At 35.0% G+C, this 19505-nt stretch overlaps 1 protein-coding gene across 1 annotated transcript in view; it reads right to left on the reverse strand.

The window, feature by feature from the left end:
- The window catches only part of DOCK8 (dedicator of cytokinesis 8), a 324685-nt gene that overhangs the window by 86985 nt on the left and 218195 nt on the right, over positions 1-19505 (reverse strand). The window contains 2 exon segments of the mRNA XM_074280659.1: positions 400-513; positions 3238-3387. Coding sequence (XP_074136760.1) covers positions 400-513; positions 3238-3387 — 264 coding nt within the window.

Raw genomic sequence — 19505 nt, forward strand, 5'->3', positions numbered from 1 at the left:
CTGTCTGAAGGCTATTTTCATGAAATTTTTGTCATATAGTCATCTGAAAATTAAATGACTGAGTTTTCACTTGATGACTTGTTGGCAATCACTGTGTTGCTATATGTACTAAGGATTTCTGAGTTCTTTGGGTCAAAGAAGCATCCGTATAGCATGAGAAACAATAATAATGACTGAAATGTTCAAAACCCAGACCTTAAGGTCTGGTCTTTTTTACTAATGAAAATTAATCAAATCCTAAGCATCTGGGGACCTTTGCCTCATTTGGGACTGCCTGGGACCCAGCCAGAAATCTTCTCCCTCCCCCAGAATTAATTAATACATTGTTTTGTGTATTGTAACCATTTCCTGGGCCCCAGTAGTGTATTGTACATGGTCCTCATTCAAAGTCAGGCTTACCTGATTACAGTAGTGTTTGATTAGGTTAAACACAAAGCCCCTATCCATTAGGGAAAAAAGGTCATAGAGGAAAAAAGCCAGGCTGATGTTGATTTTTTCTGCTTGATCATTTTCCTTTAAAAGAAAGAAATGGCAATCATTTTGATGTAAGTGGCATTAAAATGAATACATTAGATTGCTTGCTGGGTATAAGGAAAATTCTGCTCTGGTCTTAGTTCTGCTGAAGAATCTTTGAGTGTCTTTTAGCAAAGTGGTTAAGGTTTCAGGGCACCATTTCCCCCCAATCAGAATGACTAGAGCAACTACATTTGAAGTGTTGTGAAAACCAGAGTGAAATTATAGTCAAATTATTGTCAAAACTATGAGTCTTCTCAGAAGAAAGGTTAAGGAAAATGTCATTCCTCCAGTGTAGCAAAATGTGTCATGAATTATTTTTTAATTCATACCATTCAAACCATATTCTTTGTTTATAGATTAAGTATAAACATTGATTTCACGGTGAAATAATGCAGAGAACACACCCCAGGAACACAGAAACTTGATGCAAAACTAAGTTGAGACACAAATTTTAGTACTAGACATTGAACCATTTTGATTCTTAATTTATGGGAATGAATACTGTTCCCAGGATTTGGCAAAAATGGCAAAAAATGAAATGGTTTCTTAAAATATCAATAGTCAACAAGACTGTTGTCCAATTATGTCTGATTTTTCATGATCCTATTTGAGGTTGTCTTGGCAAAGGTATCAGTAAAGTAGTTTGCCATTTCCTTTTCTAGTTCATTCTACATATGAGGAAAATGAGAAAAGCTTAAGTGACTAGCTGAGGGTTGCATAGATAGTAAATGTCTGGAGCAGGATTTTAACTTGGGTTTTTCTTACTCTAGGTCTAGTACTCTATCCACTCCTCTATCTAGCTACCCTGTGCAGGCATGGTACTAAGTATTAAGGATTTTAAGAAAGGCAAAAAAATATCAGCCCCTGCTCTCAATATTATTTTAGATGTGTGTTCTATAGTACATTTGGTATAAGCAAGTCTGGATAAGGAAACTACCCCTACCAAAGTAGAATAGCAACTGTTGTACAACTCATAATTTCAGGGAATTATCTGGGGGAATAAGAAGTTAAGTAACTTTTCAAAAGTCACAATAAGTATACATCAGAGACAAGGCTAGAACCTTAGACTTATTATCTTTTTAATCTACTCTGCCATGCAATTTCTCAAAAATTATATATGTATGTGTATGCGTATATATATTTTGTATATACATATTTATTTATCATAGAGAAAATTTATTGATGACTTTGTTTTTTTATCACAATTATTTCTCACTAATCTCCTACCCCCAACCTGTAACAACAAAAAAATAGCAGGACTAGCTAGTGACCATATTTGACACTGTATACTATATGTTGCGTTCTGCATTTGTAACTCCTATCTTTCTACTCAATAGAAAAAGTTGTGTGTCCTTCTAATTTCTTCAAGACATACTTTATTTTTTACAGATCAGGATTTGTTTTTTCCACTAGATGACATTCTCAACCAAAAAGAGGCTCAGGGTAATACAAATTACCAATGCTTAAATGAAATCAGATTGGGGGAAATTTTATGGTCTCCTGCTTCTCATGTTTTTGACTTTTCAGGTACTTCTAGTATTTTTTTTTAATGTTTGTGTCCTTTAGAGTTAAGGGCCATCACCAGTTGCCTTATGTTTGGCTATTGAACTCCAATGTTTCTGGAGGACCAAGTGAGGAAGATAATTTTTAACAGCTTTATCTCACTTAAATTCATTCACTTGCAAGTTAAGACATCACTCTTTTGATTTCATTGGTTATCTTTAAGAATAAAGGATGAACAAGAATCTCTATAGTCACTCCAAGATATTATCCCAAATGTTCCTTCCAGATCTAAATCTATGATCCTATGATGTATTGTATACTTGCCTCATTTTTTGTTTTCTCGGTACAAGCCATTTATCTTTTGTGGAGTAGCAGAGGAAATAGGCAGGAAATTCAAAGCTTATGATTTCCAACTCTGGTTCTAGGCTTTTAGAAGCTCTTCTCTTATTTCTTTTTATATGTGACTTAATATAAGGATATGCTCAGAGTAGGCACTCATATTTTGAATTAATAAAGGAATGCTATGTTTTACTAATTTGATACGTTTTAAATCTAGGTTAGCTTCTTTCTCCTAGGGATGGCCTAGCTTAGCTAGGAGCATGCTGAACTTGGAATCAGGAAGAATTGGGTTTGGATTCAGCATCAGAGGCTTATTATCTATATGAAAGCCATTGTGAAGCTTAAGTGAGATAATTCAGTTAAAGCATTTTGAAAGCTATAAAGTGTTACATAAATATCATCTATTATTAGTATCAATTTGCTTGAAGACCTTGGGTAAATCATTTACTTGGAGACAGGAAGAACTGAATTTGAACTGAGAAGAATCTCAGGTACTAGTTAGTTGTGTGATCCTAACCAGGTCCTTTAACCAAGATACTCAAATTTCCTAATATGGAGAATGGAGACAAAAACACATCTAACTTCAAGGGTTATGATGCATCTCAAAGATAATGTATAGAAAGCATTTTGAAAACCTGTGTTATATAAATGTCTTGGATTACTATTTTTGTAAACAACAATAATAATAATGACAATAAATAATAACTTGTGTGTTCCTGGGTAAATCATTCACTTCCTCTGTCAGTTTTCTCACTGGCAAAATGGAAATACAACTATTTGCCTTGAGAGATAACCAAGGCAATACAGCTGTCTAGGGCATTTGACCCTGGACCAATTATCAGTAAGAGAATTTACAGTTTGACTTGCGTTTCATATGACCTTTTGAGGCTTCACTAGGAGGGCTGCAATCTCGGAGGTGACCACATTAACGATAGTTGTGACATCATCTTTGAAGCGATCTGAAAAACGAGTTCTCCGAAAATTATCCCGTTTATCCATGTTATGCACATACTGAGCCATACTCTTCACCTTTAGAAGAAGAAAAAAAAAAAAAGTCAGCAGAGAAATTACCGGCTTACTTCCACAGCACATAAAAGAGAGGGGAAAAAAGTGTTGCTTTTAATAGTGAATTGTCTTCCTTTTTCCCCATTTTGTTCTCTCTTTTTTTCATACAGAGGGGGTGTCATTAGCTAGAATATGCCTGAATTAATAAATATTCCTTCCATTTGGACACCTTTCATGCTGAGGAGAATCTCTTCTTTTTGCCCAAGCACCAGAGCAAATGAGTCCCTTTTAGCTACTTTGTTTGGACACATCCTGCTGCCCTAGAAATGGCAGACATAGGTTCTTTCCTTCATAATGGAAGGAAAACATTACGTTTTTATGATATATTTGGCAATCACCAAGAAATGTAAACATTTCCACATATAAAGGACAAAAAGAGTATTGCATATGAAAGTGAATTTCAGTAACCATTTTTAAAAAGTGTATATTAAATTTAACAAGATAACAAAACTGGCTTATTTCTCTCTCCGAACTTCTTTTCTTTTCTTCTATGTTCTAATGATATTATTTTTAATTTTTAAATTGGGTATCTCATGTAACTCTTCTTGGCAACTCTTTATGACCTTACATTTCAGAGAAGGTACTACATTGCATTTGTTAAGGGAAATTTTGTGTCTAGAAATTCTCTATATCAGTGAAACCCCAGGACCTTTGTTTATTCCTAATTATATAACTATGCAATTATTGTGTGTCTTCTCTACTACTTCACCAGGACCCTAAACCCCACCCTGATCTCCTGATCTTTGTAACAAATTTTCATAGTAGGGCAAAACAAATGATTATATTGGCCCTCTCTGACAATGTATGCCTCATTTTGTACCTCTAGTCCATCACCTCTCTGCTATGCTTCATTAAGTCTTATAAAGTCATAAATATCCACTGCTTTGATAAAAATTTTAAAATCTTTTGATGGTTTTATCCTTTGTGATATTGTGGTAATTATAGTATATAAATTATTCTATTTCTGTTCGTTTCACTTTGTATCAGTTCATCCAAATCTTCTCAAATTTCTGGGATTCTGTCATTATTCATCTTTTGTTATTAAAATATTCCATTACAAAAAAAATATTGCATTACAATGATTTACCACATTTTTAATAGAATTCCCCATTTTCTATTCCTCAACTGATGGACAAACTGCTTTGGTTTTGGTTCTCTGCTGGAACAGAAAGGGCTCCTATAAATAAGGGAAAGGGTCATTTCCTTCTCTTTTATTTCCTTGGGGTTAGTGGTGGTACTCATTACTTATGCCTAATCAGAGGTTTCACTAAGACATTGGGAATGCATAGGCTTCTCAGAGCCACTGAAAGTTCATTAATGTTTGTCCTTTAGAATATGAGCTTTATAAGGGCAGAGACCATAGTGATGACTTTTGTATCTCTAGTCCTTAGCACAGTACCTAGCACACAGTAGACACTTCATAAATGATTACTGATTGTGCTATCATAGCATCTTTGATAATTTCAATTTTCAATTTTCTTTTGTTATTTTATTAGTCTGACGAAGTATAACATCAAATATTATTTTAATTTTCTTTTCCCTTATTAATAATTTGGAGCGGGGGGGGGGGGGGGGCCAGCTAGGTGGCGCAGTGGATAGAGCACCAGCCCTGAATTCAGGAGGACCTGAGTTAAAATCTGGTCTCAGACACTTAACACTTCCTAGCTGTGTGACCCTGGGCAAGTCACTTAACCCCAGCCTCAGAAAAGAAAAAAAAAATAATTTGGAGCATTTTTTTCATGTTTGTTGACAGCTTGTATTTGAGAACTGCATGGTCACCTCTTTTGGCTGTTTATCTATTGGGGAATGGATCTTATTCTTATCTAGTTGTATCAATTCTTTTTTTTTTTTTTAATATTATTTCATTAACCCCCCCTCCCCCATTAGATGTCAAGAAAATCTTTGGCATACGTTTTTGCAAGATTTTGAGTTCCAAAATTTTCTCCCTCTTTTCTTCCCCTCCTCTCTTCCAAAGATGGCAATTTGAAAAAGTTTATACATGTGCTCTCATATAAAACATTTTCATATTAGTTACAGTTGGGAAAGAAGAAACAGATAAAAGGAAAAAAAATAATAAAGTAAGAGAAAAAATATGCTTTGGTTTGCATTCAAAGTCCAAAAGTTCTCTATCTGGATGTGGATAGCATTGTATTTGTGTTGGATCATTGTATTGTTGAGAAGAACTAAATCATTCAGGTTGATCATCATACAATGTTGTTGATACTATATACAATGTCTTCCTGTTTCTTCTAATTTCACTTTGCATCAGGTCACACAAGTCTTTTCAGGTTTTTCTGAAACCTGCTTGAAACCAGAAATGATTCCTCATTTCTTATTGCGACAATAATATTCCATTACATTCATCTACACAACTTGTTCAGCCATTCCCCAATTAATGAGTACCCTCTGTTTTCAATATTTTGCCACCAAGAAAAGGGCTCCTATAAATATTTTTTGCACATTTCCTCTTTTTATGATCTTCTTGGGAAATAGATCTAATAGTGGTATTGCTGGATCAAAGGGTATGCACAATTTGGTTGCTCCTTGGGCATAATTCTAAATTGTTCTCCACAATGGTTGGATCAGTTCACAACTCCACTAACAGTACATTAATGTCTCAATTTTTCCCAAATCCTCTCCAACATTTTTCACTTATTTTGTTGTTATATTACCCAATATGATACGAGTGAGACAGTATCACCAAGTTATTTTGATTTGTATTTCTCTAATCAATACTGATTTAGAGCACATGAGTATAGATAGCTTTGATTTCATCTGAAAACTGACAGTTCACATCCTTTGGCCATTTATCAATTCTTAAGAAATTTGATTCAGTTCTCTATATTTTTGAGAAGACATTTACTTTCCTTCTTCATATATCTCCTAATTACATCAGTTGTTTGTACAAAAGATTTTTAATAAAAATTATCTATTTTGCATTTTATAATGCTCTTTCTTGCTCTCTCTTAATTGTTCATGAATTCTTTCCCTCCTCATAAATATAACAGGTAGACTATTCTTTGGTATTCTAATTTGCACATTCACAATTATGATTACTTTGTGGTTTTCCTCTATCCTATTTTTCCTCCTGTTTGTCCTCTGTCTCCTTTAACCCTTTCCCTGCTCACCAATGTTTTGTCTACCAGGTGGTAGATAGATATTTCCCTGATTTGCTTTCTGTTAAGTCCCCCCAAAACTGTAATCTTCTCCATTCCTACTTCTCTATAGGGTAAGATTGATTTCAATTGACTGTGTTATTTCTTCTTTGATGAGAATAAAGTGATACTCATTTCCACCCTTCTATCTTGCTTTCTACTGAAATAGGTCTTTTGGACCTCTTCATGTGAATTAATTTATATCATTCCATCTCTCACTTCCTTCTCACTTCCTTCTGCACCCAATGTACTCCTTTTTCTCATTCCTTAATCTTTTCATGTTATTCCTTCAAATTCATCCTATACCAATACTCTCTGTCTATATTCCATTTAGCTGTACTATTCTATGTATTTTGTTCATGTTTCTCTTGGGTCTTGCTATTGGAAATCAAATTTTTAGTTTAGTTCTGATGGTCTTATGAAAACTTGAATTCTATTTCTTTGAATATCCATCTTTTTTCTTGATTGATCATGCTTAATTTTACTGATTCTTGATTCTAAATCCTTTGCCTTCTAGAATATCATGTTCCATTATTGTTGATCTTTTAATGTTACAGCTGCCAAGTCCTGTGTGATCCTGATTGTGAATTTGTGATTTGAATTATTTTTTAGCTACTTTTATTTTTTTCCTTGACCTGATAGTTCTGAAATTTGGCTATAATGTTCCTTGGAGTTTTTATTTTGGAATCTCTTTATTGAGGTGATTGATGGATTCCTTCAATGCCTATTTTTCTCTCTGATTTGAGGGCATCAGGGCAGTTTTCCTTGATAATTTCTTGATACTATCCAGATCTTTTGATTTTGGCTTCCAGGTAGTCCAATGATTCTGTTATTGTCTCTCCTGGAAGTATTGTCCAGGTCAGTTGATTTTTCATGAACTAGTTTATATTTTCTTCCATATTTTCATTATTTTGAATTTGATTTATTCTTGATGTCTCATGGAATCATTAGCTTCTACTTGTCCAATTCTAACTTTTAATGTGTTATTTTCCAAATTGCCTTTTGTACTTTTCCATTTGACCAATTATACTCTTTAAGGAATTGTTTTCTTTGGTAGATTTTTTAAAATTTCTTTTTGCATTTGGCCAATTCTACTTGTTCAGCATCTTTCCATGCTGTTTACTCTTTTTTTTTTCCACAATTTTCTAGCATCATTCATTTTTTTCCCAATTTTCCCTCTATCTCTCATATTTTTAAGCTTCATTTCACCTCTTCCACAAGTTCTTTTTTTGGGGCTTTTAGATTTTTTTTTCTTTGTGGTTTTGCCCACAGGTGTTTTGAATGTGTTGCTTATGAATTTGTGTCTTGGACTTCTCTGTCACTATAACTTTCTGTGGTCCCTCTCCTCCTCTTTTTCTCCCTCGCTTCTTATCCTTCTCTCCCTTCCTCCTTCCCTCTCTCTCTTGCTCTTTTTTTTTTTTTGGAGGTGTGTCTTTTCCTTTTAAAATTTAAGCTCTCATGAATTGACAAATGGGTTGGTGCTCCACTGCTCTATGTTTTAGGAATTAGGGGAAAAGTTTTTTAATGTATGAGTCATTCACAATAGTTTTGATTTTTAACTTTCATGGGGGGGGGGGAGATTAAGTTTAGTAGTCTGGAATTGGAAAACTTGATGGTTGCTCAGTGAGAAAATCATGTCTGGTGATTGTCAAGTGTATGATTTCACTGTGCTAAAAGCCTTCTGAATTGGATCCATTTTTGAATAAAGCCATTTTCTAAACAAACAAAAAATTTAAGCTCTCTTACTAAGATAGCAAGAGTATACAGGCTTCTTGTGCCAGTGGTTGTAGGTCCTGGCTGTTTACACTGATGTTGACCTGAGGCCTGTGGGGGACCTTTGTGCCTGGTATTGTTGAAGGTATAGGCTGAGTGTGGAATTGCTGGAGGCTGTGGGTATCTTGAAGCTTACCTGATGCTGAGCTGGAGTCCTTGGTGATGTCTGGAGTCTGCTAAGGCCCAGTGAAGTATTTCTGCATTTACATGTGACTAGACTGAAGCAAGTAGTAGTTTTGCCTTTGGAAGCTCCTTGTTTTTCCCAGGGCTACTGAAGTACATAAAGGTTCCCAGAGTTGTAGTTCACTGACTCCCCTGTTTATGCTAAGGCACATATCTGTGTGTATGTATGTATGTGTCCTGGTATTGGTGTTTGCCTGCTCTACCACACCAGGGCTCAGGATTTTCTACTGATTTGCTGAGGTAGGGCTTGTTGCCAACTTGCTGGGAAGCTTTCTGTCCTAGACTGTGCTCCTTTGCTCTCTCTTACTTTACTTCTCCTGACAATCTTTCAAGTTTCCTAGGATAAAAGATTGTTTCATTTGTTGGTTCTGCAGTGCCAGGACCTGTCTTGGAATACTCTTTTATGTTGCCCAGAGGTGGACATGGAAAAGTTACACTGATTCACTGCTTATTCCAATATCTTGGCCCCTAGAAGTAAAAATCTGTATCAAGACTGTACATGTCTTGTATATCTGATTTTTAAAAATTATTTTAAATTTTTATTATTATACCTTTTTATTTACAAAACATATGAATGGCTAATTTATCAACAATGACCCTTGCAAAATCTTCTGTTACAATTTTTCCCCTCCTTCCCCCCACTGCCTCCCCTACATGGAAGGTAGACCAATACATGTTAAATATATTAAAGTATATGTTAAATACAATATATGTATACATATTTATATAGTTATCTTGCTGCATAAGAAAAATCTGATCTAGAAAGAAAGGAAAAAACCTGAGAAGGAAAACAAAAATGCAAGCAAACAGTATCAGAAAAAGTAAAAATGCTATGTTGTGGTCCATACTCATTTCCCATAGTGTTCTCTCTGGGTGTAGAAGACTCTCTTCATTACTGAACAATTAGAACTGGTTTGAATCATCTCATTTTCGAAGAGAGCCACATATATCAGAATTGATCTTCCTATAGATTTCTTGTTGTATATAATGATCACCTGGTTCTGCTCATTTCACTTATAATCAATTTATGTAAGTCTCTCTAGGGCTCTCTGAAATCATCCTGTTGTTCATTTCTTACAGAAAAGTAATACTCCGTAACATTCATATGTCACAATTTATTCAGTCATTCTCCATTGATAGCCATCCATTCAGTTTCTAGTTTTTAGCTACAACAAAAAGGGCTGCCACAAACATTTTTGCACATGTGAGTTCCTTTCCTTTCTTTAAGAACTCTTTGGGACATATGCACAGTAGTAACACTGCTGGATTAAAGGGTATGCACAGTTTGATTACGTTTTGAGCATAATTCCAAATTGCTCTCCAGAATGGTTGGATTCATTCACAAATCCACCAACATATATTAGTGTCCCAGTTTTCTCACATCCCCTTCAACATTGGTCATTATCTTTTCCTGTCATCTTAGCCAATCCGAGAGGTATGTAGTTAGTAGTATCTCAGAGTTGTCTTAATTTGCATTTCTCTGATCAATAGTGAATTGGAGCACATTTTCATATGACTAGAAATAGTTTCAATTTCATCATCTGAAAATTGTCTGTTCATATCCTTTAACCATTTATCAATTGGAGAATGGCTTGATTTCTTTAAATTTAAGAATTAATTCTCTATATATTTTGGAAATGAGGCCTTTATCAGAACTTTTGATTGTAAAAATGTTTTCCCATTTTATTGCTTCCTTTCTAATCTTGTCTGCATTAGTTTTGTTTGTACAAAAAAATCAAGATTATCTATTTTGTGATCAATACTGATCTCTAGTTCTTCTGTGGTCACAAATTCCTTCCTCCTCCCCTGGTCTGAGAGGTAAATTATCCTATGTTCTTTTAATTTATTTATAATCTCATTCTTTATGTCTAGATTATGAACCCATTTTGACATTATCTTAGTATATAGTGTTGAGTGTGGGTCAATGCCTAGTTTTTGCCATACTAGTTTCCAATTTTCCCAGCAGTTTTTATCAGATAGTAAATTCTTATCCCAAAAGCTAGGGTCTTTGGGTTTATCAAATACTAGATTGCTATAGTTACTGACTATTTTGTCCTGTGAACCTAACCTATTCCACTGATCTATTCTATTTCTTAGCCCATACTAAATGGTTTTGGTGACCACTGCTTTATAATACAGTTTTAAATCTGGTACAGCTAGGCCACCTTTATTTGATTTTTTTTTTTCATTAGTTCCCTTGAAATTCTTGATTTTTTGTTCTTCCAGATGATTTTTGTTGTTAATTTTTCTAGGTCAGTAAAATAGTTTCTTGGGAGTTTGATTAGTATAACACTAAATAAATAAATTAGTTTAAGGAGTCATTTTATTGTCATCTTTATTATATTTGCTCGCCCTATCCAAGAGCATTTGATATTTTTCCAATTGGTTAGATCTGACTCTGTGTGGAAAGTGTTTTGTAGTTTTGCTCATATAGTTCCTGATTTTCCCTTGGCAGATAGATTCTCAAATATTTTATCCTATCAATAGTTATTTTAAATAGAATTCTCTTTGTATCATTTGCTGTCAGATTTTGTTAGTATATAAGAATGCTGATGATTTATGTGGATTTATCTTGTATCCTGCAACTTTGCTAAAGTTGTGAATTATTTCTAATAGCTTTTTAGTTGATTCTCTGGGGTTCTCTAAGCATATCATTATATCATCTGCAAAGAGTGATAATTTGGTCTCCTCATTACCTATTCTAATTCCATTAATCTTTTTTTCATCTCTTATTCCCAAAGCTAGTATTTGTAATATAATATTGAATAGTAATGGTGATAGTGGGCAACCTTGTTTCACTCCTGATCTTATTGGGAATGGTTCCAGTTTATCCCTATTACAGATGATGCTTGCAGATAATTTTGGATAGATGCTATTATTTTAAGGAAGAGGCCATTTATTCCGATACTCTCTAGTTGTTTTGTTTGTTTGTTTGTTTTTTAAATAGGAATGGGTGTTGAATTTTATCAACTGCTTTTTCTGCATCTATTGAGATGATCATATGGTTTTTGTTAATTTGGTTATTGATGTAGTCACTTATGTTCACAATTTTCCTAATAATGAACCAGCCCTGTAGTCCTAGTAAAAATTCTACTTGGTCATGGTGTATTATCTTGGGGATAATTTTGTGTATTCTCTTTGCTAATATTTTATTTAAGATTTTTTGCATCAATATTCATTAGGGAGATTGGTCTATAATTTTCTTTCTCTGTTTTTGTCCTACTTGGTTTAGGTATCAGTACCATCTCTGTGTCATGAAAAGAATTTGGTAGGAGTCTTTCTTTCCCTATTTTTTCAAATAGTTTATATCATATTGGAGTTAATTGTTCTTTAAATGTTTCCTAGAATTCACATGTAAATCCATCTGCTCCTGGGAATTTTTTTCTTAGGGGGTTGATTAATAAGCTTGTTCTATTTCTTTTTCTAAAATGGGACTAATTTAACCAATTTACTTCCTCCGATGTTAATCTGGGCAACCTATATTTTTGTAGATGTTCCTCCATTTCACTTAGGGTTATCAAATTTATTGGCATAAAGTTGGGCAAAGTAACTCCTAATTATTGCTCTAATTTCCTCTTCATTAGTGAAAAGTTCTCTCTTTTCAGTTTTGAGACTAACAATTTGATTTTTCCCTTTCCTTTTTCTAATCAAATTTACCAAAGGTTTATTATCTATTTTGCTAGTTTTTCCATAAAACCAACTTTTAGTTTTATTCATTCAATAGTTTTTTTACTTTCAATTTTATTAATCTCTCCTTTTATTTTTAGAATTTCAAGTTTAGTATTTGACTGGGGGTTTTTAATTTGCTTTTTCCTAACTTTTTTTAGTCGTAAGCCCAATTAATTAATCTTCTCTTTCTCTGTTTTATACAAGCAAGGCTATAGAGATATAAAATTTCCCCTTATTACCCCTTTGGCTGCATCCCACAAATTTTGGTATGTTGTCTCATTATTATCATTCTCTTGGATGAAATTATCAATTGTGTCTATGATTTGCTGTTTCACCCAATCATTCTTTAGGATGAGATTATTTAGTTTCCAATTACTTTTTGGTCTATTTTCCCCTGGCTTTTTACTGAATATGGTTTTTATTGCATTGTGATCTGAAAAGAAAGTATTTACTATTTTTGCTTTTTGCATTTGATTTTGAAGTCTTTATATATAGGTTCCATGAACTGCCAAGAAGAGTGTATACTCCTTTTTGTCTCCATTCAGTTTTCTCTAAAGATCTATCATATCTAACTTTTCTAGTATTCTATTTAACTTCTTATTTATTTTTTGGTTTGATTTATCTAATTCTGAGAGTGCAAGGTTGAGATCTCCCACTATTATGGTTCTGCTGTCTATTTCTTCTTGCAACTCTCTTAACTTCTCCTTGGTGCAAGTGCACCAAGTGGTGCATATATGTTTAGTACTGATATTGCTTCATTATCTATGCTACCCTTTAGTAAGATATAGTGTCCTTCCTTATCTCTTTTAATTAGATCAATTTTTGCTTTTGCTTGATCTGAGATAAGGATGGCTACCCCTGCTTTTTTTACTTCACCTGAGGCATAATAGATTCTGCTCCAGTCTTTTACCTTTACTCTATATGTATCACCCTGCTTTAAATGTGTTTCATATAAACAACATATTGTAAGATTATGGATTTTGATCCAGTCTGCTATTTGCCTCCACTTAATGTGAGAGTTCACCCCATTCACATTTATGGTTAAAACTAATTCTGTATTTCCTCTCATCTTATTATCCCCAGTTTATACTTTTCTCTTTCCTTTTCCCCTTACCTGCTCCCCTCCCCAGTATTTAATTTATGGCCACCTCTTTCCTCAAGCAGCCCTCCCCCTTGAAAATCCCTCTCCCTTTAGAGTCCCTCCTCCTTTCTTATACCTTTCCCCTACTATTTATGTATTTCCTTTCATTTAACTTACTCTTTTCTTTTTTCCTCTCCCACTTTTTAATGAGGTGAGAAAAGTTTCTCTGTAAACCAAATATGTCTAATATTTTCTCTTTGAACCAAATCTGATGAGAGTAAGATTCACAAAATGTTCATCCCCTTCCCTTTTTTCCCTCAAAGACAATAGGTTTCCTTTGCCTTTTCTTGAGATATAATTTACCTCTATCTCTTCTTTTTCCTTTTTCTCGTACAATCCCCATTTTCTCTTCTAGTTTTTATAACAGTAAAACATGAACTCTCTATGTATGTCAGAAATATTGTTCTCAAGAGTTCTTTTCACTTTTTTATGGTTCTCTTGAGTCCTATATTTATAGGTCAAATTTTTTGTTTAGCTCTGGTTTTTTCATCAGAAATAAATGGAATTCACCTGTATCATTGAATGCCCATCTTCTTCCCTAGAAGAAAATGCTCAATTTAGCAGGGTAGTTTATTCTTGGCTGTATTTCAAGTTCCTTTGCCTTTCGAAATATTAAGTTCCTTTGATCCTTTAATGTGGAAGCTGCTAGGTTTTGAGTAATCCTTATTGTGGCTCCTTGATATTTGAATTTTTTCTTTTTGGTTGCTTGTAATATTTTTTCTTTGGTCTGATAATTCTGAAATTTAGCCACAATTTTCCTTGGAGTTTTAATTTTGGGGTCTTTTTCATGAATTCAATGAATTCTTTTAATGTCGATTTTACCTTATGATTCTAGGACATGTGGGCAGTTCTCTTAAATGATTTTCTGAAAAATAGTGTCTAGGCTGTTTTTTTCACCGTGGTTTTCAGGTAGTTCAATAATCCTAGATTATCTCTCCTAGAGCTATTTTCCAGGTCTATTGTATTTTCCAATTACATATTTAACATTTTTTTCTATTTTTTCATTGTTTTGGTTTTGCTTGACTGATTCTTGATGTCTCATTGAGTCATTCATTTCCATTTGTTCAGTTCTGATTTTTAGTGAATTATTTTCTTCATCTATTTTTAAATTTTCTTTTTGTATTTGTCCAATTGAGTTTTTAAATGAGTTGTTTTGTTCTATGGAATTTTTTTCCATTTCACAATTTTTTTTTGAAGGAGTTATTTTCTTTTTTCCAATTCACATATTCTGTTTTTCAGGGAGTTGTTTTCTTTTTCCAATCTATCTTTTAATGAGTTGTATGCCTTTTCCAAACCTTCTTGCAAATTTTTCCTTTTTCCCCCCTAGTTTTCTTCTCTCTTTTAAGATCCTTTTTAATTTCTTCTAGGAGAGCCCTGTGTGGTGGGCACCAGGTTATATCACCCTTTGGGGCTTCATCTGGAAAGAATCTACTTTTGGTCTCCTCAAGGTTTAAAATCTGTTCTTCTCTTTCATTATAGAAGCTATATATAGTTAAAGCTTGCTTTGTTTTTTTACTAATTTTTTTTTTTTTTAAGTGGGATCTTCTTTTAGGGCATGGAAGGCTTACTAAGCTTCCACTACAGATACCAGGAAGCAGCAGTGGATACTTCTGGGATCATGCTGAGTCACTCCCGGTGATGGGTGGATGTAGCCAGGTCCTGAGAGACTCCCGTACTTTGGGGTACATTCTTTACATTTTGTGTTTATGTTGGATGGTTTATAACTTCTCTGCTGATCTACTGGCTTGCAACCAGGGCAGAATAGCCAACACTGTGTTAGAGTCCTCCCCATAGATTCTCTACCCTGTGGAAACCACACCCCACCCTGGGTATGCTCAGTGTGCACTGGTTTCTGTGCTCTGTCTCCCTGCCTGTGCCTGGTCTTCTACTGAACCCAACCAAAACTGACCTCTTCTAGGGATCTTCGAAATTATCTTCTGCTGGTAATTTGCTGCACTCCCAATATTCATGGATTCTGCCAGTCCACTATTTCAGAGGCTGGATTTTATAATTAGTATGAGGGTAGTAGTAGAGCTCAGAAAGAAACGTGTCCTCTCCATCCTCTTGGCTCCACCTCCACCCCTCTATATCTGATCTTAACCAGAGAATTTTGCTGCTGAGGTTTCTCCCCTCCACCAAGTTAGCTGTTTCCCTTTTAATTCTAACTTCATCGATGTAGCTTGTACAAAAGTTTTAAAATTTACATAAAGGATATGTCTATGAGATTTTGCTTCTTGTAATATACAAGGTGGCAGGAAGAAAGGGAAGTTGTTAAATTTCTTATTGCTTATTGGAACTGTGATAGCAGCAATATGTATTTCTGGTATCCTGAGTTTCATATTATAATGCAAAACACATTTTCCTAAAGACTTAGTATTATATATTTGCAACATTGCTTTCTACTCCTGTACTCTTCCATTGTGAGGATAGCCTATTTCATCTATAAGCCTTTGTGGGTTGCCTTGGGAATGTAATTATCATTTATAACATTATTTCTGTGGGAAGATGAATGCCAGGTTCTAAAATTCAACTTATACATGAACTTTTAATCATAGCCATAGCCAGCATACATATTGGGGATATTCTATATTGTTATGAGCCAGAACTTGAAACAAGATACTAAGTAGAATTGAGGTGACAATGGTTAAATCTAATTTAGCATTGATTTAATCCTACATCAATTAATGGTTTCCTAGTGATATAATTATTGATTTATACTCAGTGTAGAGCTTATAAAGAAGATACTCTCAGGGCCAGAGGAGACAAACACACTAGAAGCTCTTGGAGGCTGAGACAGATTCATTCTGTCATCCACCTTTGTGGTGGCTGAGGCTGAAGCACAAATCTTTTGATTTGGAGAGATTCAGAGGGCAGAGAAGGAGGCAGGAGCTTAAGCTCTCAGAACCAAGGAGAGAGATAGGCCTCTAAGAAAGCTAACCAGGCCCCAGGAAAGCAGATAAGACTTTGAAGAAGACAATAAAGGATTTGGACTTTAACACCTGGCTACACTTGTGGTGATTACTCTGACCTGAAAGGAAAGCTGCTCCCAGAGACTTCCAAGGAAACTGAAACAGAGAACGTTATATTTTAGAGAGAACATTACATTGTACCATTTAGTTTGTGTAGGAAATAATGTAAATTAAGTAATTCTTTGTCTTGTTCTTTATGAAAATTACTGTGCCTGACTACATATGGTCTCTAGGTAACAATCTTATTTCAAGACATTTTGATGAGGACTGTGTTGAATTTAGTCCAATGTAGAAGTAGTCAAGGAAATGCTGATGGGAAAGGAGTTGGTGGTTTCAGGTAGCTCCTCGTGCCCAGATACCTACACTGTGAAGTCATCACCATGAATGATTACAGGTTGGTTGGCAGATAGAGACAGCTTGTTAAGAAATGACCCTGGAAGGGGAGCCACCCACATATGCTGGGAGGTGGCCTCTCTAAATTAAGGCTGGAGGAGGAGGAGGGGACAAGAAAGGTGTGTGGGAAAGTTTATTATACAATTCTCCTAGACACTATGTGGGAAATATTTTATGCACAACCCTAAGAAACACAAAAGAAGGGAGGCAGGACTGTGGAGGAAAAAGGAGAAAATAGAAGAAAGAAGACAAAGAGAAAGAGGTGGAAGATGGGGGAGGGGATAGAGAAAAGGGGAGAGAAGGGAAAGGAGAAAAAAAGAAAGGAGAGAGAAATTAAGGGGGAAAGAGGGAGAAAAAGAGGAGAAAGAAGTATGTTCTATTTTTTTTTTATATTTGGCATTATTGTCGAGAACAATGTAGAAAGGGATCTAAGAAGGTGGATACATTACATCTGTAGCTCCAAATTAAGAGTTCTGAGGTCTTTCAATTCAAATGCTTTCTTTAAAAAGGAAGCCAAAAAGAGAACACAAATATTCAACCTGTATAATTTCTTATAACTTTTCTGTAGGATTACTGAACTGGGATAGGGAACAATAGCTTCAGTCAGAATCATGACCAGAAAGTCCCACTTTCTGCAAAGATCATCACTTTTTCATATAAAAATGACCTAGAAGGGACCTAACAAGACAATGTCTCCTTTTCCTGGGCCAGCTCAATTCTAACACTGTGTTCCCCAATAGGAGCCTCACTGCCCTATCAAACATAGTGCTTTTAAAAGGACATTGTTATGCTTGGCTCCTGCCAGCCAAATGAATAATTCTCCTATGTGGTGCTTCCAACTCTTGGCCTTGCTCCAAATTGTTGAACTTCAACTGCTAGAAACTCCCACTCTTCCCAAAGCAGACAACCAGGGAGACTATGAATGAGTTCTTGAGCAAATTTTTGGGGAATGGGAGAGACACTGTTTTCTGGTCTTGGCCTGAAAAACTCACAAAATAGAGCGCAATGCTCAAAAGCTTTAGCTGTTTCCAGTGATCTGTTTCAAGATCAAAACTATACCAGGCCACTCTTTTACTTCTGAGCCTCTGAAGTTTGTTCAGCTGTGTCTAGTTTAAAACCAAAGGGATTTTACTCTTTATTAAGTGTGAGAATTACCTAAGGATTGTTGATCCTCTAAGGCTAAAGTAATTGTTCATTAGCTTTTATGCTACCACAGAGCATTAAGTTAATCCAAGTAGTTGGCTAGAGTTGGGGACCATTCTGTTCTATTTTTTTTTTCAAAAGAGATAAGTGAATGGCTTGTTGAGCTAATATGGGACTGGCCCAAGCTTTTCTTTTTTTTTGGTCCTTCCTCCTTCCCTCTCTCCCTCCTTCCCTTCCTTTCTGTTACATTAGAGAGAGTTTTCAACATTCATTTTTAAAATAAGATTTTTGAGTTCCAAATTTTTCTCCCTCCCTCTCTCTCCTCCCCTCTCCTGAAGACATCGAGGGATTTGACATAGGTTATACATGCCTTTGCAGTGTTTCTTACAACTCAAGATTCCAACTTTAACCTGAAAATGACTAGAATCCTGATTACTTAACAGCACCTGGGATCAACTGCAATCCTCTTTCCAAATGTCCTAAATTCATATATGGGTAGCTAGGTGGTATAATGAAAAGGGTTGGCCCTGGAGTTAGGAGGACCTGAAGTCAAATTTGTCCTCAGACACTTACTAGCTGTGTGACTTTGGGTAAGTCACTTAACCCTGTGTACCTCAGCTCCTTATCTATAGAATGAGCTGGAGAAGGAAATGGAAACCATCTCTAGTAACTTTGTCAAGAAAATCCCAAATGGGATCATAGAGAATTAGACTAGGCTAAAATGACACCAATAACAACAAACATTTATCTGTACCTTTTGCATTCCTTTCTTAATCCCACAGTTATGAGTTCAATTTGAAAACTATAGGATAAGGTTACTTTGCTTTGACTCAAATCCTCATAGATTTGGGTACTATGGAGTTTTTCTATCTCAATAGGATAATATAGACAGAAATCCTGATACCAGATAAATCCTTTTTCACTTCCAGAATTCTAATAGCAATAGCCTCTCTCCACTCATCCTGGTTATTAATCAATTAGTTCATCAATCTAAAAGCATATATTTAAGCATTTGCTATATGACAGAAAATGAGCTATGTGCTGGAGTATTAACACAAAAACTGTGACTACTTACTTTCAGTGAATTTATACACTAATGGATTACATTAGCATAAACCACCATTGCAATTCAGACAGGATATAAATTAATCATTCATCATCTGCTTCAAACAGCAACTACCCAGGTTAATACCAAGTGGGGGAAAGCTACCTGTTGGAGTTTGGGACATTTAGTGCTTTTTCAACAGAACTCTCTGTCGGGTCAGGTACTTCTTTTCACATAGAACTAAAATGCCAATTTCAAAGAGAGACTGAGAGATTTAAAAAGAGATTATGCATATCTCAACAAAATGGGGGTAGAAGGGGTTGTAACTCAATATAGTCTTTGAGGTCAATCCAGCCTTTACAGGAACAAAAAAACCCAGATGCCAGAGAACATCTCCATTACTTATATCTATATGGATCTTTTGCAAATGCAAGATGACCTACATCTATCAGTCAATCAAATTTATTAGCCTCTTACTCTGTGTCAAGTGCTATGTTAGGCTTTGGGGTGGGGTGTAAAGAGAAGAAGCTGACAGAAATACAAAAAGCAGAACAATCCCTACTCTCGAGGCACTTATATATAAGCAAATTGTATTATAAAAAAGATATATT

Source organism: Sminthopsis crassicaudata, chromosome 1 (genome assembly GCF_048593235.1).
Source record: "Sminthopsis crassicaudata isolate SCR6 chromosome 1, ASM4859323v1, whole genome shotgun sequence".
Classification (NCBI taxonomy): Eukaryota; Metazoa; Chordata; class Mammalia; order Dasyuromorphia; family Dasyuridae; genus Sminthopsis; species Sminthopsis crassicaudata.